Source organism: Anolis carolinensis, chromosome 4 (assembly GCF_035594765.1).
Source record: "Anolis carolinensis isolate JA03-04 chromosome 4, rAnoCar3.1.pri, whole genome shotgun sequence".
Taxonomy (NCBI): domain Eukaryota; kingdom Metazoa; phylum Chordata; class Lepidosauria; order Squamata; family Dactyloidae; genus Anolis; species Anolis carolinensis.
Genome location: NC_085844.1, coordinates 243,882,904 through 243,909,137, shown reverse-complemented (window position 1 = coordinate 243,909,137; position 26,234 = coordinate 243,882,904). Strand labels below are relative to the sequence as shown.

At 40.5% G+C, this 26,234-nt stretch overlaps 1 protein-coding gene across 12 annotated transcripts in view; it reads left to right on the top strand.

Moving 5' to 3' along the window:
* kcnq2 (potassium voltage-gated channel subfamily Q member 2) overlaps nucleotides 1-26,234 on the top strand; it is a 146,006-nt gene that overhangs the window by 106,826 nt on the left and 12,946 nt on the right. For 4 of the 12 annotated variants that reach the window (XM_062979050.1, XM_062979046.1, XM_062979047.1 and 1 more), the window contains 4 exons: nucleotides 10,691-10,914; nucleotides 12,534-12,645; nucleotides 17,443-17,574; nucleotides 22,535-22,624. In XM_062979050.1, the coding sequence (XP_062835120.1) occupies nucleotides 10,691-10,914; nucleotides 12,534-12,645; nucleotides 17,443-17,574; nucleotides 22,535-22,624 (558 nt within the window). Of the gene's footprint in view, nucleotides 1-3,422; nucleotides 3,477-10,690; nucleotides 10,915-12,533; nucleotides 12,646-17,442; nucleotides 17,575-22,534; nucleotides 22,625-26,234 lie in introns of all 12 variants that reach the window. The other 8 variants (XM_062979044.1, XM_062979043.1, XM_062979051.1 and 5 more) reach the window with 5 other exon arrangements.

The following is a 26,234-nucleotide window of genomic DNA, read 5'->3' as shown; positions in this document are numbered from 1 at the left end:
CAGTGTAATGTACTTGCCCTCAGTGGACAGCCTGAGTGACAGTGTCTCTAGTTTGGAAAGACAGCTTCAGGAGGCATGGATCACACTGGCTGCCGGCTAACCAGACCTTCTTCTCTCAGGCATGTGGCAGCCTTACTGGGAGTTGCCTCCTGGGCTGAAAAATATTTGGCTTCAGGAAGCCTAGAAATAAGATTTTTTAAGGGAGAAGGAATGGACGTTCCCAATTATCCTTGGCCAATGTTGAAACAGTACATACAAGCAGAGAAGAGAACGTTTCATGTTTCATGTTCCTCGACTAGTGCTGCTAGAATACAGTGGCCCTTAGCAAGGAGAGGCAACATGCTCTATCTGCTTATTATAGTGTCTAGGTAGATGGTAAAAACTCTTGCCACCATAGTGTCCCTCAAGTTCAAACATAGGTTCCTCTGAGGGAATTTGATGTTTGAAAAATCTGTTCCTTGAGAGTTATTTTTCAATTTTGTCATGTACATTATGCAGGACATGATATAATTCAACCAGAGCAATGGTAGAAAATTAGAACAATTTCCACCCATGTACATATAAGAGAACAAAGAATTAGTAAAAGCCTTTTTTACACATTAAACAAGTAGGTGTAGTAACAGGTGTAAATGCTAGATGTTCTAAACATCTTGTACTAAACAGGAGAGAATAACTCTTTTTGAGAGAATTCTGCAGCCTTATCTATTAGGAATACCATTTTAGTGAGTTAAACATGTTTTTGAAAATCAGTTGATCTAACTAATCTAGCAAAACAGTACCGCCCAATGGAAAGACCATTGTAAGACGTGTCTCATCTACAAAAGAATGATGGTGGTTAAAATACTGTTGGAAATAACCCAAACTGGCTGTGCCTGTGTTTGTGCCTTTGCAGCAGTTTGTGATGATTTTCTCCTACTTCCAGTCTTCTTGTTTTTGTCTTTTATTGTCTCGTCTTGTATTGTGCATCTATTCTGTCTTTTCTTGAGGTTCAGTTTTCCCCTCCTGTCTTCCTCCCTTGTGTTGTCCGCAGAGAAATTATGCAAGGCAGCAAGGCTGAGGTCATTTAATTGGCTATAGAGACTGACTGAGTTTCATAGTTGAATAAAGACCTGAAATTATGTTTTCTCAGTTCAATTTTATTCATTAGTAGCACTTTCTTGCTCTTATATAGTGTTGTTGTATCTCTTGATGTTTCAGCCAATATACTAGAGATGTCCAAAGTGCCTTGCTTCTTAATCCTATCGATTCATTAAGTTTTGTGTAGGCAACTCCTCCAGAAATAGTGCAAACCTCAACCCAGATGGATTGAGCTTTACCATATGTGCCTGTAACATGCTGACATGCCCGACTCCTTGAGAAAGTTATTACATTCATGTGACATACAGGTGCGGTATTGGAAACGCTATGGCTTTCCAGATGTTGGTCACTGATCCTCATAAGCCCCAACTGTTATAGTCAGTGCTAAATGGGGGAGTTGGAGTCAAAAACAATTCCTCTTGTAAAGTGTAGGGAGGTTATTTTACACACATGCATGCATATATACATTTCTGGATCCCAAATTTGCTTACAGTTCAGATACAAAGATCCGCTTTTAAATGTATATGGGACAATATTTTGGACACTGTTTGGTGATGCCATATTGCCTATCAGTGAATGGCAATAGAAGCAGGTGAAACCAGATGCCGGAGGTGCCAGGACACAACAACTGATGTCTCTTAGTATCTTACGATCCATAGCAGTTGAACATTTTGAAACATTTATTTTACATTTGGAACATCTTCAGGAGATTTGTTGCGTGAGGGTGCATGTTAGACAGTATGATCTACTGTGCCAGGAGATGGATTGGTGTCGCACACTATTTTATTTGGTATTGGTCTGTTTTCACAAGTACACACTGTTGTTGCTTGCTACAAAATGGACTTGTTTGACCTTGAAAATAAAAGGGTGGATTCCTATTTGAACTTGCAACATACAAAGCAAAAGGGATTCGTCATGTCCTTTCTGCTAGAAAAATGGACGCTTCAGACTGCCAAGTTCAAATTACCCCTCCCTTGCAAACCAAAAAGGATTTCCCCTTCTGCATTTTAAATGTGGTGAAGAGATTACCATGGCTTATTTGAACTAAGAAGTAAAACTAGATGTCATAATAATAATAATAATAATAATAATAATAATAATAATAATAATAATAATTTTATTTTTGTACCCCACCACCATCTCCCCAGAGGGACTCGGGGTGGCTTACAGATATAAAACCAACATACAATAATATCAAATATAAAAACACACAAATACACAAAAAACACAAATATCAAATACAAAAACACACATGTATCATAGGATACATGGAGTATGTCTTTTTATTCTTTTTCACTTTCTAGAGGTATATAGTACTAATAAATGAACCTTTAGAATACCCGGTAAACAGAGTTACAGTAAACACATGAATGATAGACTAAATATTTTTAGTAATTGGCTGGCTGGGCCGTATTTATTGCCTTTCTGCCATGATAAGTAGCTTACAGAAATTAAAACAAAATTAATTGTCAATACAAATTTGCAAATGTTAAAAAGGATGGCATATAAACAGGCACAACACATTTAAAACACGATAAAAGTTTAAAGTATGTGCAGTGAACCCTCCTATTTAAAAGTGTGAAAACGCAAAGCAGTGGGATAAGGACAGGCTGAGTATCCCTCATCCTGGATTCTGAAATCTGAAATATTCCAAAATCCAAAATTGTCCTCATAGGGGGCTGACGATTTTCTGATGATTTTGTGCACTAAATTATTTAAAATATTGTGTATAAATTACCTTTACACAATGTGTATAAGGCTGTATATTAATGGACTGAATTCATTGAAAAAGTACCCAAACATCATTTTTTTTCTGGATGATTAAATGTGATTTTTTACAACATTAGAGAATCAATACAATTGATATTTAGAAGGGGGAAAAATCTGCAAATTCAAAATAAATAGAGGGTAAATACTGGACATGATAACATTTTATATCAATCCCTACAGCCTCACTTGAGTTTTATTTCAATTTCTGTTGACCATTCAAAATGCTGTAATGGCCTATCTTTGGTAGGGGAGACTTGAAAAAGCTCAACCATTTAACTTGGAAATAAAAACATGAGATGTTCTTAAGAGTTTTGTGCACCATTAGAAAAATGTGTCTGGGGAAGAAATGATCCTATTTCTAATGCAGAAGGGGTTATTAGCAATATCATTTTGGATTGCAAAGCTTCCCATGAGCCCCGTTTGATTGCGCTTTGCCGAAAGTAGAAGAAAACCTCACCCTCAGTCCATAATCCCCGTGATGAATGTGGCCTTCGCAGTGACTTCTTACAGGTGATCCATTTCCTGTTTGGCATGAGCCATCTGGTCTAATTTTTCTACTCTCCCCTCATTTCCAGTAAAAGCAATCCATGCAGAAAGTCACTTTGTGGATGCTGCTCAAGAAACTCTAGGTACCACGGGAATTGCTTCGCACGGAACTAATCCAAAGCTGCACGGCTCATCCTCTTCCTTTCTGTCTCTTCCTTTCCCCTGCTGCCTTCTGTTCTGACCATTCATCTGCTTAATAGAGGTGCTCAGGAAGCTAGGAAGGCCTTCTGTGGGTCTCTTCGACACACAATAGATGATAGCAGCTTCCTTGTCCTGTTAGACAAGTCATAGAAATTCTTTTAAAGAGGTGAAGGATAAATATTTGCAATGTATCAGCTTGCCATAATGCCACCTTTCCTTGCTAGCGAAAGACCAGGAGCATTAAAGGAGACCAAGAATTCAAGGGAGCTCCAGCTTGGAAAAGCAATCAATCTAACCTGGATTGTCATCTTTTTAATATCAATAATAGCATTTAGAAGTATTTGTGTTGACTATACTGCAAGTCCACTGAACAGGGATCCCTTCGATGACCCCAAACAATTGTCAGTAGATCTCTTCCTCATGGAGCTGATCTAGTAGCTTTTGCAAACATTTATTTATTTCCATCATTTCTATCTGGCTCTCCCCAGCACTTCTAGTATGCAGCACAGATGACTAATCTTCAGCCTAAAAGATACCCCTTTAGTGACTGTGTGCATAATTCCGATTGCTATTAAACAAGATTTGGACACTGGTGCTGACTGTGAGCAGAGCTGGGATGACTCCCATATTCTGCTTCATTTAACATCACTTATCCAGCAGACTGTGTTGGTTAAATCAGATACTTTACAGTGAAGCCATTCTTCCTGACACATAATTCCGAAATTCATAAGGAACTGACAGACTTCTTCAGAGTGTCCAAAAACTACTGTTCTTTGTGATGATGTCCCCTCTGCTTCTTTTTAAGGAGCCAAACTCCTTATGTACATCGTAAGGTTATTGATTTACTAATTATTTCCTTCTGCATGTTGTGAATGGTGGACACACTTAGCTTGCTCTTTGTTTATAGTTCAGTGTGGAGTAGCCAGGTTAAAATGCACCATGATGCTTGCAAAAAAAAAGTGACTGATGCATGTCAGTTTTTGGAATCCAGTTCCACATCAATCTTTTGTTTCAAAATGACAAAGCTCTGACTTTCCTAATTCAGTATCCCAGCATGGTTATCCCTTTCCATGTATTTTTCTTTAAAAAAGTACCTGCAGCCTAAGAAAACCTTATGAAATGCATGGGATCACCATAAGTTGACAGATGACTTGAAGGCACATGCAAACCCACACACACCAGCAGAAGGGAAGAGATTAAATTATGAAGACAGCCTTATGTTCAGATTGGTCATAAATCATTTAAGTGGGTGTAGAGGAAAAGACACTTATCAACAGTTTCTTTTTATCTTATGCTTGGATTAGCTGGATCAGAAGATGTAGAATCCTCACTTTAATACAGTATTTTAAAAAAATCAGATCTTTACATATTGAACCATACTATTCTCTCTCCTTTTAAGCTTTTGCTGTTTTACCAAGACAGGGTGGCCAAGGAAATTGTGGGTTTGATTATGCTTCCAATATGGAAACGTTCATTTCAGAGATGGTTAGTTTGGGTTTAAATCTCTTTGTTATTCTCAAACATGAGTGGTATCACCCCTGAGCATACCGAGATATTTCTAGCTTGTGGTCAGTAAAATAAAATCCTGTATCTATCCTTTGGCGCCTTCCCTCTATCTCTCAAAGGCAGCTGGTGGTGATTTGATTCTTTTTGGGGAGGTAATTTGATTTTTTTCTAATGATAAGGAGGGTATTTCAATAGAATAGATAACAATATTTTCCAGCTCTGTTTAATCTTCACTGCTTCTTTCCTGATATATTCTGGCTATAGCTAGTCATGTGTTAAAACATGGTCTTTTGTGGCTTAATTCAGTTCTTTAACCTGAGACATAAAAGTGTTCTGGTTTTGAATTTTGAGAAAGTATACTCTTTGTTTTCTTCTTTTCTTGAGTATTGAGTAATAAGCTTTTTTGTCTTCTCTAGCTAATGCGCTGTAGTCCTGAAATTGTTTTACTGGGGAGGTTTGCTTATTGCTTCTAGTTTTTTTGCTTTCCAGTGGAAAAAAATCCTGCCTCATATTTAATGAGCTCAGAATGGTAAGAGCTTTAGATTGCAAGCTGTTTGGGAATATAATGTCTTGCTTTATTATTTGCACTGTGCTTAGTGCAATCTCTAAAGCTGGATTAGCATCTTTTCTCAATGGTACCTTTAAGAATTTAGAATGAAATGGTGGCATTTGAAAGATTTATGCTGAACTCCTTCAGCATAACCTATTCTAGTACAATAAATATTTGCTGTAATCACTCCATTGGTACCAGTTGTGTTGAGCAAGTAGAACATTCACATAATTGTCTTCACTGCAGTAAAATGCAAGTAAAATCTAGTATTTTTTTTACTGTAGGTTTAGCAATATAAGGAGAGAGCCGATGTGTTAATTAGTTGTTGTACAGAAGGATGAACTCCTCTAAGGGAAGCACTTGGTAATAAACTGAAATTGAAAGTACCTGTGCATTATATAAAACTGTAGCTGTAGAATACCTTGGCATCACAATTCATAGTTCGTTATGGTTGTTAATTTTAAGAAACAGGAGTTGAACTTGTCAACCCAGCTTTCTGAAATCAAGAAACTTTGTGCAGATAGTGCCTTGTATCTCATCAGCTGGGCCATGGGATTATCTATGCAGAAATGGTTGGCTGGCCAAACAGAACAACGGCAAGAGCCTTATGCATTATAGTAGAAGAAAAAATGGTGTTGGTTGAACCGTGTAGCCACCACAGTGTTCACACAATTGTTGGTGTAACACTTTTAGAAGATGCAAACCAATGGCTGCTAACCTGGGGACACTGGTAGGTATGGTTTCTGCAGAACAATGGTTCCCAACCATTGGGTCTCCAGGTGTTTTGGTCTCCAGCTTCCACAGTTCCTAACAGCTGGTAAACTGGCTGGGATTTCTGGGAGTTGAAGTCCAAAACACCTGGAGGCCCAAAGATTGGGAACCACTGCTGTAGATTATCAATATAACTCTCTTAAATTGTTGCCAGGATAAATTCCAACTGAGTCATTTTTGCTGTTAGTGTAGATGACAAACTACATTAGCACACACATGTATGTAGGAGCACTAAGATGCCCCTTGGGTGTGGTGATTGCACTTGTAATACTGCATGGACCTGTGTTTGGGCAATATGGACGCATGCACAGTGTGGTGCCCTATAATGAGGAGCATCTGATCAAGAGTGGTGTGACACAGCTTTTAGCGCATGCCGGGAAGATTGATTGCTCTGCCTTCAGAAAAGAGAGTCTATCTGTTCCTGGTCAATAGTATTTTGCAATTAGATTCTTTGCTGCCTTTGAGAGGAAATGACATGCTTAGATGTATTCTTTGCAAGACTCCAGAAATTTTGGAATATGAAGAGTGGAAAACAGGCCACTGCATTATGATGTATCACATGTCGTTTGACCAACAGATCACTTTCCTAAAGCATTTTCTTAAGAAACCCCAAGTCTTGCGAATAAAGGGCCAAATCAAGGGCTGCTGTGGAAAGTAACACAACTGTGTTGCCTCTTTCCTTCTTTCGCTGATATGGAATTGTCACAGTGTTTTCACTTCTCCTTACCTCCTTTCTTAGCAATCGGTGATTCGAGCAGGGTTCAAAGAGACACATATGAATCCTTGTGATTTTGAGGAAAAGACAGCAGGGAGGAGGGTGATGGAGAGAGAGAGAACCTGATGGAATTCAGGTCACATAAATGCATTTTTGAGGGGCAGGTGGGCAGATAAGCTTGGGAAAGAAATGAGGGAAAGGAAGTTGAAGGGGAACAGTGGGTCTTTAAATATGATAGGGTTGATTTGTTTCCATATCCTAAGATGAGGGGCCTTGGAGAGCTAGAACTTTCTCAGAATGTCATTCTGTATGACATAGGAAGGGAAATGTTTAGAGTACTTCTGTGAGGTAGGAATATACTGTAACCCCCTTCAATAACATCTCCTTATCCATTGATTATGTTTTAGAGAGGCTATATTATATTGTATTAATATATTACAGTAGAGTCTCACTTATCCAAGCTAAACGAGCCGGCAGAACCTTGGATAAGCGAATATCTTGGATAATAAGGAGGGATGAAGGAAAAGCCTATTAAACATCAAATTAGGTTATGATTTTACACCAAAACATCATGTTATACAACAAATTTGACAGAAAAAGTAGTTCAATACGCAGTAATGTTATGTTGTAATTACTGTAGGCTCCGAGCGGGCCTCGAACTCATGACCTCCTGGTCAAAGTGATTCATTGCAGCGATTCATTGCAGCTGCTCTCCAGCCTGCACCACAGCCCGAGCCCTATATTGAAAACATTGACTACAAAAATGCATAGGATAATCCAGTACCTTGGATAAGCGAGTCTTGGATAAGTGAGACTACTGTATGTTATTGCAAACCATATAGTTGCATAAGTAGTCTTTTCCATTTCATTATTCCATAGTGAGACCAGTACCTCAAAAAGAATGGCAAGTCTGTTAGCAAGAAAATCTTCCAAAACATTCAGGAATCTATCAGATGAAGGATGGGTGGGCCATATTAAGCAGATACCCACTCCTGCAGAGAAGATCTGCTATGGCCAAGTAAACTTCACAGAGAAGTGATCTGACCATGACAATGGAATTAGTTGCACACCACTAAAATCCTCCATCTATCCAATAGCACAAAAGCAAGTCTAAGATGCAGCTCCCACATATGTTGGATTTGCATTTTCTCCTCTTCTCTTGCATTCATTTAGCCTTTGCAACTGTACCCTGTAGAAATCTGCCTGTATGCTATAGCTGATTAACTTAGAAACCAGTTGTTTGGCTGAAGGACCCTTAACATAGTAGTAGGCCTGGCTCTTTCATTAAATGACTTGTTTGCTTAAGCTGAGAAGATTGGAAAGCATTCTATTTTCTCTTCATTCTGAGTGATGGGTGTTTAGGGAATGTATCCCAGACCATTAGCAGTTCCACATAATTAATGCAGGATTTTATTTCAGAGGTCTGAGTACCATTATGCATTTCATACTACCATAATGTGCTATTTTGTTTCCTGCGTACTCTGCTGAGTTCAGTGATATAATTTCCAATTATCCAAATATATTTATTGTATAAAAAAACCCAGGGAGGAGTATCAGATGCTTGCAAAGCCCTTCTGCCTAGAATAGCTGTTCACATTGGGTCAATGAGGACAGGACTGTAACACCAAGCTGATGCTACATCTGAGATGGTGATCATGCAGGGGTTTGCTAATTGCATCTTTGGGAAGATGCAATTAAATGCAACTTCCATCCTGTTCCAACCAGACAGGTTTCATGCCATATCTGCCCCAACTCCTTTGGTTTTAGATCAAAGCACCTATACAGACATGAACTGGTATATGACAACAGCATGGCTGATATTGCAAACTACATGTATACAGGATCTTCTGTGTGGATCATGTAACACAACAATCCTTCAGAGTTGAAATACCCATGGCATTTCAGACATTCTCCAGTTGTCTTGATACTTTCATTTGTTCCTTGCAAAGGAATGTAGCCTTTCTGAAGGTCTCTCAGTGTCCTTCCATCCCAGTCACAGGAAGACATTACAGTACTTTTATGGGTTACTTTTCTTTGCAGATGCATCTACCTTATCCTGCAATGGTAAACCCATCCAAATGTTTGGAAACATTGATTCCTGGCTATCTCAATGTTGCTAGCATGTCTCACTGGTTCTGCACATCTTTGGGAACTTCATTCTGGGTAATGGCGGTATCTTTCTACATACCAATATAGGCTATATACCTTGGAGATAGTAAATAAACTTTGTGTAGGCATAGGCATAGTTCAGAGGGTTCCTCCATGCACAAATTGCCACATTTAATCCATAGCTGGTGAGTTGGACAAGTTCTTGAGAACTTTGAGTGCAAGTCATTTGATACTAATGGGTTGTGGTTAGGGTTATGTAGGGAAAGTCATGATTCTCTGCCAAAGGGATATAACCATTAGATGAAACAGTATAAACTGAAGTAAATATCTGGGGGTGGGAGGTGATCCAGTTCTAAGTACAAGTCTATGTGATGTAAGAACTTTGATCATAGAAGGCTACATTATGTTGAATTAAACTGTTTGTCTGCTACAACTAGCAGAGAGCCTTTCGTGTCTCAGAGATGTAGTTTTAGCCTTTTGCTACCACATCCTTTTAGCTAGAAGTGCCCTTCCACACCACTGCTTGGCAAATTTATTATTTATTTTCTTACTAGTTTATTATATATATTATATTTATTAAACCCTTACCAGCATGGCCAGTGAAGTTATAGTGCAAAACGGTGATTTTTCTGAGCTCTGCTCTACATAAAACATGTACATTACCACTGACGTAGGGTTTCTCCTGTATTTTTGGCAATATCTACCTGCAACAATTTATCTGTATTAGCTAATGCATTTATACAATCCTAGTCCTCAGTCAAGTCATGAAAAACAGAAAGATGTTCCCACATAATCGGATTTCCTCATTTGTTATGATTACAATGTTTAGTGTAATGAAAAGTGGGAAGATTAAAGGAATTTATGTGTTGAAGTGAAGATGCATCATGTATCAATGGATTGTTTTCAAGCTGGTTTCCTCCATCTTGGCTGTGGTAGATGACTTTGTGTTATGATATTGGTACTACTGGAAGTTAAAAATCTCATTATAAAGTTGACCTAAAAGTCAAAAAGGAGGTATTGCGTCTTAGCCAGGATTAGGATCTTGACGGAAGTAGTTCATGAAGACTTTATCTTAGACGTTCCTTCTTCATGGTCCACATTTATGGAAATAAATCTTTTCCCCTTTGTAGAGCTACTGCATTCAGCGCTTCATACCAAAATGCATCCCTCCAAACAAAACTGGGTCTTTCCATTTGCACTCAACATACCTGACATTCCAAAATTACTTTCTGTTTACATGCCCATTCTTCTTCTTTTCTTCCTCAATTAACAACCCCACCTCATCCTCATTCATCATCATGGAAACCTTTCTTGAGATGCCTTTTTGAACCGGTTTAGTCTTAAAAGCCACATCTCACTGCCGCTGCTTCTACCGCTGCTGCTTTGAAAGACAATTGATTTTGAATGGCTGAAGGGGAGCCGCCATGGTGTTTTTGGAGTGACCTCCCCTCCCCGCTTGTCTCCTCTTTTTTTTTGGTTTTGTTTCGACTTGTCTTTGTGCGCAGTCAAAAGGTCAGCTTGAAAGATCGTGTCTTCTCCAGCCCCCGAGGTGCAGCCACCAAAGGTAAAGGTTCTCCTCAGGCCCCAGGGATCCGGCGATCCCCCAGTGCGGACCAGAGCATTGACGACAGCCCAAGTAAAGTCCCCAAGAGCTGGAGCTTTGGAGACCGAAGCCGAGCCCGGCAAGCCTTCCGCATCAAGGGAGCTTCATCCCGGCAAAATTCAGAAGGTAAGGCAGGCAGAGGTTGGCGGTAAGGCGGGTAGAAAAAGCTTGCGTGCAAAAACTGTGTGAGATTTATCAGACATGAGAGCCATGTTTAAATATTTGATAGGATGTCATAAGGAAGAAGGAGCAGACTTGCTTACTGCTGCCCTAGAGACTAGGGATCAGAGCAATCGATTCAAATTACAGGAAAAGAGAGTCCAACTGGGAAGAACTTACTGAAAGTAAGAGCTATTCAACAGTGGAACTCATTGCCTCAGAGTGTGTTGGAGGCTTTTAAACAGAGGCTGGATGGCCATCTATCTGGGGTGCTTTGTGCTTTTCCAGCATGGCAGGGGGTCAAGCTGGGTGGCCCCTGTAGTCTCTTCCATATCTATGGTTGTATGATTCTATGAAACTGATTATCTTTGAAGCACTAATTTTGAGACATAGGTATATAACTGTCCATTTCTTTTTTGAAAGCAAAAGCAAGTCATTCCGACCATTGTTTTCTCTTTGTGTGAGAGTCCAGGAGAAGCACACATTTTTCAATAGTATTTGCATCAGGGCTTTCGTCACATTTTCTTTACACAAAACACTGATTTGCTGCACAAGAAACTTTTTTGTGTGTGCAAAAAACAGGATTATCTTTGTACAGGAAACGTTTTCTACACATGCAGACAAATCTGGTAAATTTGATATTAACTCAGGGCCTCTCCCATCCCAAACTGATCTCCAACGAAACTGTAGCACTTTATCTGTTATCTTGAGTTTACCATTTTTATAATGTGCACTTCATTTAGTATATTATCATAACCTTGCTGTTTTTAATTCCATGTTTTATTAAGTGTGTTTTATATCTAGAGATTAATGTTTAAATTTTATAATTTGCATATGTTCTTGCTCATTGATGTATTGTATATTGTTATTGTTTTTATCTGGTATTATCTGTGAGCCGCCCCAAGTCCCCTTCGGGGAAGATGGAGGCAGGGTATAAATAAACTCCTCCTCCTCCTCCTCCTTCTTAAATCTCACATTTTGCACAAACTCTCTCAAACAACCACAACCACGTATTTGACCACAAATGAATTTTGTGCAGAAAAGGTCCCAGTGGGCTGTATTTCCCCTCCCTCTAAGATTGTTTAAAACAATATTTAATGATATTTTCCTTACTGAGAGCCCTTCCAGACAGGGAAGAAACCCAGGAGGAAGTGGGTTATTTTAACCCGCTTCATCCTGGGTTTGTGTTCCAAACCCCAATCCAAACCCCTGGCTATGGAACTCCACATAGGAAATTAGTTTTAGTGAAATAGAGCATTTCAGAGGATGGTGTATTCTGCTTTTTTGGATGTATTAAACAGAAGTTTGTTTATTTTTTAATTTAAATATTCATGTCCTACTGTTTGAAGTTCTATGTTGGCTGGTCATCTCAGAGATATTTTAGTTGTGGATTTCTGCATTGGAAGAGACATCTAATTGAATCCCTTTTGGTATATGATACTATGGTTCTATGATGTTCCTTAGCTTTACCACATTGCCTACAGATTGTCCTGTATATCGTATTCTCCTGCTTTTCCTGCAACAATAAGGCTAATAGACGATGCTTTTGTCTTCACTGTTTTCCTGGCTTTTCTTTCTTTCCATAGACGCAGGCCTTCCCGGAGAAGATATGGGAGATCCTGACAACAAGAGCTGCAACTGTGAATTTGTGACAGAAGATCTTACCCCAGGCCTTAAACTCAGCATCAGGGCAGTGTGGTAAGGAGATATATTAGCTGACATGCATGGACATGTATTTGTGTGGACATTTATTGGATCAGGCAGGTCAGAACTGTGACTGTAATAAATCCAAGCAACGCTGAACCATGTTGGAGACTTCACTCTTGCTGATCGTGTTCAGTGTGATTTTCTCTTGCCCTTAAAATAGAAGAGAGACAGAATAGAAACAGTGGCTTGATATAATAGCCTTGACAGTCACCAATACCAGCTTTGCGAAACAAAGATATTCCTAGAGCAGGAAGGCACAGGTTGTCACCTCCTTTTCCTCCTCGTTATCATCTTTATTTAGACACTGTGTTTCTCCAGCGCAGCATATAAATGAAGGCAAATTCAACACAGCTAAAAATAACAAGTGTTCGATAATAAATATAAGTATTCTATTAACAACCCTAAAAAAATTAAACATACAATTAAATCGTTACAAAACAGTTTTTAAAAGCATCACTACAATAGTACAGCATGCTCTTAAAAGTCTTTCTCTAAAGACTGAATAATAGAATATATTTGCTTGCCAATGAAAGGACAGCTAGTAGACTCCCATTCTAACCTTTCTAGAGTAAGAGCTCCAGAGCCTGGAGGCAGCCACTATGAAGGCCTGTCACAAAGTCCTGTTAACAACGTTCTGTGGTTAGATCCCTCCACCTTTTCTGGGGTTATGAGGAATTTATTTATTTATTTATTTAGGCCCTTTTCTCAACCCCGGAGGGGGCTTAAGGTGACTTCACAACATAGGCAATAATTCAATGCCTTTAAAAACAGAGTACAATAAAACAGCCATTTAAATAAAATAAAATACTAAAACACAATTAAAACTATTAAAAACATTTGAATCCATACAACAAGGTAAATCATGTGATCCATAGGCGTAGTCTGGAGCTGTTCCATAAGTCAATTACACATCTTTCGTATCTATCTATTATTGCACTAGATTTCCAAAGGCCTGGTCAAAGATCCACATCTTCACTTTTTTGCAGAAGGTTGTGTGGGGTGGGGTGCGGGGAGCTGATCTAATCTCCTGGGGAGGAAGTTCCATAGCTGAAGGGCCACCACCGAGAAGGCCCTGCCTCTCCATCCCGCCAATCACGGAACCTCTGTTGATGTCAACACAAAAGGCCAGAAATGGCCAGGAGCCTTACAGAGCTTTGTGGTCAGCTGACCCAGGGACAAAATTGGCATGGTCCTAATCCACCCACTTTTCCCTTCAACATGGAGTGAAAAGAAAAGAGGATGGTGGCATCAGGCCACTCCAGCTGTGCACACTACTCACACAGTGTTGGCCTGCTTTGGAGTTTTGGAGAAACTCTGAAGCATTCTCTGACTACTACTACTATTACTACTACTACTACTACTACTACTTCTTTTTATTTATACCCTACTTTTCCTCTCCACTCAAAGTGACTCACAACAAAAGCATTGCAATACAACTTAAAATACACAAATATACAAATATTAAAAAAGTATTATATATCATTAAAAGCACATACAATCACAGCAGTCCCTGACAATCTTAAAAACCTTCTTCTTTAAAAACCTGTCTGAATAAAAACGTTTTAACCTGTCATCTGAAGGACAGCAGGAAGTGGGCCATTCTGGCTTCCCTGGGAAGAAGAGAGTTCCAAAGTTGAGGGGCAGCCACCAAGAAGGCCCTCTCTCTCGTTCCCACCAACTGTGCTTGAGATGGAGGTGGGACTGAGAGAAGGGCTTCTCCAGAATATCTCGGGGCCCGGGCAGGTTCGTACAAGGGGATGCAGTCAGCTAAATAGCCCAGACCTGAACCATCTAGGGTTTTAAAGATCATAACCAGCACATTAAATTGTACCCAGAATCAGACTGGCAACCAGTGCAGCCGCTGCAATGGGATGTTGTCTGCTCCCTGTCACCAACCACAATTCTACCTGGCTACAGTTCTTTGGACCAGCTGAAATTTTCAAACGTTCTTCAGAGGCAACCCCACATAAAGCACATTAGAGTAATTTAAACTGGATATAACTAAGGCATGTACCACCATGGCTAGATCTGGCTTCTCAAGAAACAGCCATAGTTGGCACAAAGGTTTTAATTGTGCCAAGGCTCTCTTGGCCACAACCGATACCCATGCCTCCAGGTTTCAGTGCTGAATCCAGGAGAACCCTCAAACTGTGGGCCTGTTTTCACAGTCCAGCATAGACTGAATCTCTGTTCTCTGGTCTGCCTTCCGACTGACCAGGAGAATCTCTATCTTGTCTAAATTAAGTTTCAACTTGTTTGTTCTCACCCAGTCTATTACAGGTGGCAGACACTGGTTTAGGGTCAGGACAGCTTCTCTGGCCTTAGGTGGGAAGGAGTATGCAGGGTAAACTCATGTTAACCTTTTTTATCTCATGATCTGGACTAAAAGTTCCTAGATATTGTCTAGTTGTCCAGGAACAACCCCTGCTTGACCCTGGGGTACCCACCTAATGTAGACAAGCCCTAAATCTTCTTGGCAAGTAGGAATCCCCTACAGAACAGGCATACATGGTCAAAACTACTTGTGGCTTCTCTTCCTCCATTAGAGCCAATGGAAACAAGGAATTCTGAAAGTGATATTATTGTTCAGATGTCTGTGTTGTGTGTAGGAACACAATGAAAATATAAACCAATCTGTCTATGCAAGACCCCATAGCAGCTATGCAATGGGGTATGAAGTGGGTGCTAACAAGTTGAACTCACCCAATATTCAGGGGACATTTATCTCCTGACTCACCGAGTCAAAAGCATGAGAGGGCTGTCTACACTTCTGATATGACTGGCTGCTTGAAAAGGAATTCTTAAATAACACAAACAACACATGATTCCATATTTTTACACTTGCATTGCACTCCAACAGAATCCTGCCCTGAGTTGGAGTGTTTAGCCCTGTGGTTGCAGGACCTTTCAGGAGTGTTTCTCCCCTTTGATTTTGTCCCTTTCACTGTGACACCTTCCAAAATTAGAGAACACATTTAAAACAAATATGCATATTTCTTCCTACGTGAACAAGGGGAAAGATCAACCCATCCTTTACTCATCTCTGTCTTTTGCAGAAAAATGTACCTGAACTCACACAAGGAGGGTGGATACTCTTTTTATGTACTCCATGATTGGAGGCCAAAGGATTTCATATAGCACGTACATTATGATATACATACATTATGCTGTACATAATGGGAGCAGAGCAGCCAGAGGCCATTTAATGCCTATTCTCTCACATGCTTCTGTTGATCTTTGTCTACTCTGCCACCTTTCAAAACAGTAGGGGTTTTACCTGTTGCTTCCCAGATGGGTAGGAATGATCTCCCCTTTCTTGGTTGTGTGTGTGTGTGTGGTGTACACTATACTCTGTATGTGGGATGAATGGCTGAGGATGTTCCATTAGAGGCAATGGGAGATAGCAGGGAGTTCAGCTATGTACCTTAATAATTTCCTGTGAGCTGTGTCTGTACCGGGCATGGGCAAACACTGGCCCTCCAGGTGTTTCAGACTTCAACTCCCAGAAATCCCAGCCAGCTTAATAGCTGTTAGGAATTGTTGGAGTTGAAGTCCAAAATACCCGGAGGGCCAAAGTTTGCCCATGTCTGGTCTACACAGTGAAAGGGAGACACAATTTGGCTTTGCAACTGCATTTAATAATAATAATAATGGAGCCCCTGATGGTGTAGTGGGTTAAAGCCTTGTGACTTGAAGGTTGGGTTGCTGACCTGAAGGCTGCCAGGTTCGAATCCAACCCAGGGAGAGTGTGGATGAGCTCCCTCTATCAGCTCCAGCTCCATGCAGGGACATGAGAGAAGCCACCCATAAGGAAGGTAAAAACATCAAAACATCCGGGCATCCCCTGGGCAACATCCTTGCAGACGGCCAATTCTCTCACACCAGAAGCGACTTGCAGTTTCTCAAGTTGCTCCTAACATGAAAATAATAATAATAATAATAATAATAATAATAATAATAATAATAATAATAGTGACAGTCGCATTGATGAAAAACAACAGGAAAACTCAGCTGCTATCAGGACCTAAAGATTGAACTTCAAAGACTCTGGCAGAAACCAGTGCAGATGGTCCCAGTGGTGATGGATACACTGCGTGCCGTGCCAAAAGATCTCAGCCGGCATTTGTAAACAATAAACATTGACAAAATTACAATCTGCCAACTGCAAAAGGCCACCCTACTAGGATCTGCGCGCATCATCCGAAAATACATCACACAGTCCTAGACACTTGGGAAGTGTTTGACTTGTGATTTTGTGATATGAAATCCAGCATATCTATCTTGTTTGCTATGTCATACAACAACAACAACAACAACAATAATAAAAAAAACTTTATTTATATCTCGCCACCATCTCCCTGAAGAGACTTGGGGAGGCTCATAAAAACACTCCAGAACATAAAATAAACAATACATAGGCAAAAAAAAAACCCCCATAAAATTGAAACCACAACCATAGTGAAGGCACATAACATCACATAATAAAATTGTTAAAATTTATAAAACGCAGTAATGCCTGCGGATAAAACTGTCTGTCTTCAATTAATGAACTAAAATGCCGGAGTGAATAATCAGCCTCACATGCATCCATTTTAGTGTACTCATGCCAGTTCATAGAAGGAGATGCAGTCTCAAAGATAGGCTGGACCTTTGTTTATTTTCATGGCACAGAAATCTCTGTATGAAGGGTTTGGGAATGATCACAAAGATAGGACAATATGAAGAAAAAAAGAAAATACCTACACAGTTTCAGGTTCTTGTTTCTCACTCTTGTGTTTCCTCCTTTAGTGTGATGAGATTTCTGGTTTCAAAACGGAAGTTCAAGGAGAGCCTGCGGCCCTACGATGTAATGGATGTCATAGAACAGTACTCGGCAGGACATTTGGACATGCTTTCCAGGATCAAAAACCTTCAATCCAGGCAAGAACTTCCCCTCCTTCAACCTTCTGTGACTTTCTGTCCTATGAGAAAACTCTACCGTGACTCACAGATGGTCTCAATGGATAGTTCCCACCTAACTTTTTATTTTGCCTCTCGAGGTTTTGCAAAGAGTTGTTTGTATATCGCAGGTCTGGGCAAACTTGGACCTTCTGTCCAGGTGTTTTGGACTTCAACTCCCATCATTCCTAACAGCCTCAGGCCCTTTCCTTTCCCCCCTCCGCCGCTTAAGCGGCGGAGGGGGGAAAGGAAAGGGCCTGAGGCTGTTAGGAATGATGGGAGTTGAAGTCCAAAACACCTGGACAGAGGGCCCAAGTTTGCCCATACCTGCGATAGTGGGACAGAGACAGAAAATTAAATCCTCTTTAAAATTAAACTGTGTTTTTCCCGTTAAGAAACGCTGAATTCAAAATTGGAAAATTCTACCGTATTGATTTTGAAGACAAGGACTTAAAATGGTTAATGATTGAGTCGGCATAGGGATGTTTTCAAATGAACAATATATATATTTTTTTTTCTAGCAAAGAGAATGATATCTATAGCCTATTATTTTTGCAGTACAGATATTTGAAAGCAATTGGGTCTTTATCCTTCTCCTGCAGCAGGCAAAAACTCTCCCAGGAAAATTACAAAAACCCCTGTTTTCAGTTAAATTAGCTCCCACGCATTGCTTTTATAAAATGTATTGGAAACAATTGGGAATACTGTAGGTAAAAGGTAAAGGTTTACCCTGACATTAAGTCCAGTCGTGACCGACTCTGGGGGTTGGTGCTCATCTCCATTTCTAAGCCGAAGAGCCAGCATTGTCCATAGACACCTCCAAGGTCATGTGGCCGGCATGACTACATGGAGCATGGAATACTGCAGTAGTATATTAAATAAAACTAACATTTCACTGAGTAAAACTTTATATATATATATATACACACACACACACACACACACACATACATATATATATATACACACACACACACATACATACACACATACATGCGCGCACACACACACACACCCTTGCCAGCATATTTATTCTGTAAGTAATGCTGTGAGTTTTCCAGGCTGTATGGCCATGTTCCAGAATCTTTATTGTGTAAGGATTCTATTTTTCGCCACTTTGAGATTACTAATGTCATAGACAGAACGCCAGCAAGTAAAACAAAGCTCAGTTTATTGAGGTTACAGAACTAAAAATGCCCGTAGGAAACAAAGAACAGGGCAAACACTTGACTTCAGTGTGATAAATAACAAAAAACAGCTCAGTTTGAGCTTAAACGGTTCAAAGGAATAAACCGGGTTAAACAGAAGTATAATCCGGATTAAATCAAAGTGCTTACTTCAGCCTGGCAAACAATGCAAACAAAAGAGGATCAACAGGAGTCAGAATGTAAACAACAGACTGGTGGCAGATTCCTCTCTGCTACTCAGAAACAGCAGGGGAATAAACCAGGCTTGTTTATCCCTTCCTGCAGCGGACGAAAGCGTGGTCGTAGTCAGGATTCAGTTTGAGGTTCAGCGGCCAACGAAATCCAGGTCCAAGCACAGCGGTCAGGGTAACGGCAGTCAGCAGAGTCCCAATCCGGTCCAGAGGTCTATAGCCAAGCGTAGTCGTCCAGAAATCCAAGGGTCCCACCGATAGCCAGCAGGAGGGATAATCCGGAATCGAAGTCAATCAGTCCAGCGTCAATCCAGTAAGTAGGTATTGCCCGTCAAAAAGACGACGGAGGTCCAAGCTATTGAGATTAAACACAAGTTGCACAGAGAAAAACCCCGCACAGTTCCTCCCGCCGTCGATGCCCAGTGTCCTTGGTAAACTTACGTATCCAGCAACGAATCACACCCGTCTTCAGGAAGTTCCCCAACAAGAGCCCAAGCGTCCGTCCAGATTACCTTGCCCAACGCAATTAGACATTGATCCCAAACCCCATTTTATCCCAGTTCAAGCTCATCATCGCTGTCAGCTGCCATCCCAATTCCAGACGCCCCAACATCATCATCCTCATCAGAGCTTAAGCACCTTTGACTACGCCCCACAGCATCCCCAGCTGTGGATCCCGCTCCATCCCTCCAGCCAGTCCATGGGTCTGATCCTGCAACCCGCCACTCACCTCCCATGCTTTCATTGCCTGTTTTCCCAACACCCAAATCCTCCCTCACGCAAATCCATTCCATGTCATCCTCCTCCGAGCTGGCCATCTCTTCCTCCAAACCCTGAGAAAAACCCTCAAATGATTCCTCATCTGTCGGGTCTGTAAACAAATCCCGGAGCCGTTTTCTTTCACGCTCCTCGAAAGAGTCTGACTCTCGAGGAGTCTTATGACCCCCTTCTTCTATTATCGGAGCCCGAAGGCTCAACCATAGCACTTAAACTAATAACTTGTATGCAATGGTCTTGAATACTTACCTGCTTGACTGCTAAACTGAGCTCAAAAAAATATAGTAGAAGTGCCTCATATTCTGCATGAATGCAAAGAACAATTTACCTACCGTGTTTTTGAAAGCTTTCATGGCTGGAATCACTGGGTTGCTGTGAGCTTTCCGGGCTACGTAGCCATGTTTCAGAAGCACTCTCTCCTGACGTTTCGCCCACATCTATGGCAGGCATCCTTAGAGGTTGTGAGATCTGTTGGAAACTAGGCAAGCAGGGTTTTATACATCTGTGGAATGCCCAGGCAGGAAGCAGCCAGGCTTTGAAGCTGAAAGGCCATCAATGCTATTCAAGCTGGCCAATTGCAACATTCACACTTGCCTCCAACAGACAAGAGTTCTTTCTTTCACCCTGGACATTCCACAGGTATATAACCCCATGACTAGTTTCCAACAGACCTCAAACTTTGAGGATGCCCGCCACAGATGTGGGTGAAATATCAATTGTTATGTTTTTTTTCCCCTTTTTTTGTATTCTTATAGCAGGGTTGTTGTATGTCTTTCGGGCTGTGTGGCCATGTTCCAGAAGCATTCTCTCCTGACGTTTCGCCCACATCTATGGCAGGCATCCTCAGAGGTTGTGAGGTATGGAGAAAACTAAGCAAAGAGGTTAATATATATCTGTGGAAAGTCTAGGGTGAGAGAGGTCAGTGTGAATGTTGTGTAGTTAATCACTTTAATTAGCATTGAAAAGCTTATCTGCTGTCTTCTTCCTGCCTCTGGGGCATCCTTTGTTTAGAGTCATTAACTGCCCTTGGTTGATTCATGTCTGGAAATCTTCTGTTTTCAGAGTATTGCTTTTTATTTACTGTTCTGATTTTTGAGTTTTTAATACTGGTAGCCAGATTTTGTTCATTTTCATGGTTTCTTCCTTTCTGTTGAAGTTGTCCACATGCTTGTGGATTTCAATGGCTTCTCTGTGTAGTCTGACATGATAGTTGTTAGAATGGTCCAGCATTTTTGTGTTCTCAAATAGTATTCTGTGTCCAGGCTGGTTCATCAAATGCTCTGCTATGGCTGATTTCTCTGGTTGAATTAGTCTGCAGTGCCTTTCATGTTCTTTGACTCTTGTTTGGGCAATGCTGCGTTTGGTGGTCCCCATGTAGACTTGTCCACAACTGCATGGTATCCGGTAGACTCCTGCAGAAGAGAGAGGATCCCTCTTGTCCATTCTTATAGCGTTTTATAGTGTTTTTAGTGTTTTATTGTACAATGTTTTATGCTAATTTTATATTGGAAACCGCCCTGAGTCCCTTTTGGGAGAGAGGGCAGTATACAAATAAACTTTTACTCACTTACTTACTTACTGAAATGTCAGGAGAGAATGCTTCTGGAACATGGCCATACTGCCTGGAAAACTCATAGCAACCCAATTTACCTACCATTGTTCAGCTAAAGACTAATTTTGACAAGAACATTATATATTAAGTTGCCTCTATGAGAAATGATTATCATATTCCATCACGTTTTATTGATTAGCCCATCGGCCATATCAAAACATTTAACCCATACAACCCACAGTACAAAAGAAGTTAAAATAAACAAGCTGACATGATCCCATTCAGGTCAAATATCTGCATCATCTCCACAGTTTACCCCAATTGTTTCCAAATGTGCAATTCTCAGCTGTGTTGCTTTGAATAGGAAAAGGGCTGTTTTGTGTGTTATTTTAGGATTCTGGCCAGCCAACAAAAATGAAGTTTTAATCCATCTAGTGTAGATGAGCTTCAACTTTCGCTAAACCAAAATCAACTTGGTTAAAAAAGAAGCATTTGATCATTAACCATTTTAAGCTAAACAAATAGTTCTCACAATATTGCTTTTGCCGTGAAGAAAAATATATATGGTAAAGGTGATAACTTTTCTATTTAAATAATATTTTTGAGAACAAAATATTTTTGAGCCTGATTAACAATATTCTTTCAGCTACCAGAGGAAATGATCTAGATTTTAGGGGGGTGTTCATAGGCACTTCTTCCTCCACCCTTCATGATACCTGTTGCTGCTTTTGTGAAGTGTGCCATAACATTGTCTTTTGATCTCCCTCGTTTCTGTCTCTTGTCCCATCCCATCCATGGACGCGTTTGCCTCCTCCAAAGCTTTTGTGTTCCCAAACCAGCTGAGAATGTGTTCCATATATTGTGACGTAAGAAGTCTACATTTCAGATGGAATATTCTCATAAATGTTCCAGCTTGTTTCAGCATGTGTTGCCTATTCATTGCAGAAAAGCTGCCCTTTTGAGTCCAAGAAGGGCCATTCCATTGTTGCTCAAAATTATGCAGCCTTTCAGAATTCAAACTTAGTCTGCTCCCAAATGATCAAGTTAATATGATAACTGACTTCCGTTCTGACGGAATATCATTTTCAACTTTCTCCTTTTTCTCTCCGTATTTTAATATGGTTTCCGGTAGTCATTTCTATCTCTGCAGCTTTCCAACCAACTTTTTTCTCCCAACATGTTGCTTCATTATGCGTTTTGCTGGTGTCTTTTTTCTTCTCATTTATTTTCGCCAGGATAGATATGATTGTGGGTCCCCCGCCCCCTTCAACTCCCCGGCATAAGAAGTATTCAACTAAAGGATCCTCACCCCAATACTCGCCTAGGTTAGGATTTGCCAAAATGCCTCTTTCTTCTGAAATTTTTTCATTTGCTTTCTGTCAAACCCCTTTCATGCCACCTTAAATGACAGCATCTGTCACTCGCTGCTGACGCATTTTGCACCGAATGGCTTGCTCTCCTGGATGTGCTTAAATCTTTACTTTTAGAGACACCAAAGGTGGATCTTCACAGCAGTGCAAACTTGGAAATGGCCATGGAACACTTATCCAATCATTCATTTTCCTTTGATAAAACCATTCGGGATCTCTCAGCCTTTATGCTTGGAATGGTAAAAGTCATGGCATTGTGTTGCTGAAAGTTCAAGGCCCATGGTAGTGTCCTTATTATCACACATTTCCTTCAACGGGAGAGATTAAACATTTGTTCAAAGGTGTTTTTAACTGACAGAAGGCCAAAGGATTACAATACAGAAAAGAGGCTACCATTTAGCAACTCCTAGCAGTATGGGAATTCCATGTACAGATCCATTAAGCATATTATCTCATAGGTTTCTCTCTTTGAAGAGAAACCACACTTCACAGGGACTTTGGGGCATGTTTGTTAAAGGTCTTGCACCATTTCTTTAGGGCAGTTCTGTTTTTATACTCTAGGATAGAATAGTGGTGGGTTTGGGTTGTTGTTTTCCTTTAAAGATCTGAATGTTTATCAAAGGTTCTTCTAAAAAAAGTTTCCTCATAGCACCCTGGAAAAGAAATTATCCATCAGTTCCATCCATTCCTTACAACAGAAGTCGCCAACAGTTTGGGGTTTGTAGATACATTTTAGAGATGTAATTCTGTATCTTTATAAAGCTACAAGAAATATAGCAAATGTCTTCCCACTGTGAGAGTTTCCAAAAGCTATGCTGTTTTGAAGACTCTTTACAGTTTGGGACCGATTTGCTTGTTTTCCACATGTGGTTGTTTTATGCAGAAAAAAAAGCATTTTCCTGTACATTTGGAACTTTAGAAACTGCTGGGATGCGCTTGCAAAATAGTTGCTGGAAGGGAAGTCTGACTATTCACAAAAATGTTGCCATGGCCAATCACAAACACTCATTACCCAAAAGAGCAAAGGAAAGACTGATAACCGGAGTGGAAGGGAGGGTTTGGGTCAGAGTCCAAAACACCAATCTGCTTTTCTGTGCCCACAGTTTCTGCTAACTACCCATTTCACAGAAGGCAAATTGAAGACCTTTGGAGAGAAATCACTAAATCAAAGCAAACACTTGAGAAGGAGACCAGGGTGAGATCTGAGCTTCAAATCACAAATTGCATTACTTGCCTGCATGAAGAACAAACTTTATGCCCCCCTTTTAAGCAGCACAGTCATGTTGTCCATTGAAGCAGATTCAGAGGCAAAACATGTGCCCATGTTCAATCTGCACACTTACGGGCAAACATTCAGACTGCGGAGAGCATACTCTCTTTACTTAACCCCATTCCCACAAACTCTCCAAAAAACATTCCTTGACATTCTTTAGCTTACCTTTTTCATTTTTCTTGCAGCTTGGTGTGCTTCCACATGGGGTAATGGACATCAGAAACTCACCATCTTTATTTTGTAAGGATGTCTATGACACCCATGTGATAACCATTTTGCTTCATGCCAGTGTCCCAGTTATTTCCTTAATTAAAGACCCTAATGAGCAAGGAGGTTGACTGACACCAAGAGAAGTGCCCATGGGTACATTGGTGCCTGTGGACACCTCATTGTGGACCTCATTCCTACAATCTGAAGTTGCAGAGGAGTGTTGATAGAAGAATGCTTAGAGAGGGTCTTGCCAGTTCCTTCCTCTGAAATATAGTCTACAGAACCTGGTCTAGGTTGGCAGTCTCCCATCCATGTATTAACCAGGGCTAACCTTGCTGCCTTCCAAGATCAGATGAGATCTGATGACTTTAGCACATTTAGGTGCAAACAATTTTCAATCATGGCAATGTAAGTAATTTGACTACAATCACATCAGTCCAAAATGCTCTTACTAAAAGTCACGTTGTAACTTGGGTTCACTTCGGTCTATTTGATCCACGAAGGGATGGTATTCCACAACTGGAGTGCCACAGCACTAGAGGCCTTCACAGTATATTTCCCTTACTGATGGGACTCAGAGCAGCACCCCTGTCCCAGTAGATAACAGTCATCATATCAAGGTTGTGGTTATTAAGACATCTCCACGGTGGTGATTTTTCATCTGTTCTATTACTGATACGTGCCATGTTGGATGGCAGTTTCTATGTTCTCCAAGTGGATCAGAGTGAGGTTTTCTTATCTGACATCTGCAAAGGATGATGGTTGTCCCATCTCCAACCAGGCCATCCATTCATTTCATTCACTGGTTACACTAAGAAGCTAAGAGCCTGCAAAAAGGAAACCAGGGATAAAGCTGGGACCTAATGCTTAATGGTGCTATACAGAGTAGTCACAAGCATTTGTGGAGCTAGACATTCTTGACAAGTATTTCAAACCAGTATGTGAGGGTAAGTAGCCATTTGTATGAGCTGGAGGAAGGGGGTTGGCCCTAGTGTACCTCTGCTGCTCAAAAGCTAATTCAGGAAATGTCAATCTCTGCTTTTTTGTCCTGTTTGAAAAACGTTGATCTTTGCCTTCTGCTTTTGGCCAGAGGGCGAACTATGGACAAACCTCCTTGCATGAGTTTTTGAGCATGGAGCATAATGAAGCATGTGAGAAAATCGCACTATGGCTGAGCCAAGAATTTGGATTTGGATAGATAATATATATTTTTTCTTTCTGCATCATTTCAAAGAAGGAAAATGTTGTTTTAAACTTTTAACACATGTTCCATCCCAACTTTCAGTGAAAAAAACACAAGGAAATCAGACCTTGCCACGGTGTTGATAGTTGTATATTGATAGGGAATATATGTGTATTGGAAGGTATTTCTGTTGAAGCTGTGTGGCTTAAACTACATTCATCACCAAGTTAATGCAGCTTACTGAATCTCTTGTGTAAGAGCTAATGCTCTATCTCACATAAACAGTTGGAATATTTGCGCCCTCCAAAATCAGCTGGTAGTGCCCAGTTCATAGATTACATCTTATATCTACAATAAATTGGGGTTTTTAAAAACACTAACCCAGTAAAATATATTAACCTGGATACCATCTCCTTATGATTGTTCACAGTCTGCGTGTTCTGAACACTCACTGCCATTTAGGTACAAAGAAGACCAACCTCCGTTCTACCGTATTGAGGCATTTTACATGGCTGTATTGTCAGAAATGGCCTTGTGTCTTGCCCCTTTCCTTCATTTTGTTACGATGTGTAATGGAGATTTTTGCAAAGTGCTTTGTAACCTTTCATCTTGTTGACCTTTTCTTCCCTTTCCTTTGTCTGCATTTGAACTCATAATTCTCATCCATCTCCTTGTGCATGGACCTCTTGCCCACACCGCAGAACGGCATAAGCAGCATTGTTTTCGTTCCACTCCAAACGACTAACTTGGTTTCAGACAAAACTTAAATGTATTTTTTTGCTTTTTGTTATGATTGTAGTTATGGTTGATCTATCACCTGTGCACTTCTGGCATATTACGCAATGGTAAAACTGTCCCAGGGTTAATTGATTCTTTATAGAGTTAAGGCAGCCAGATAG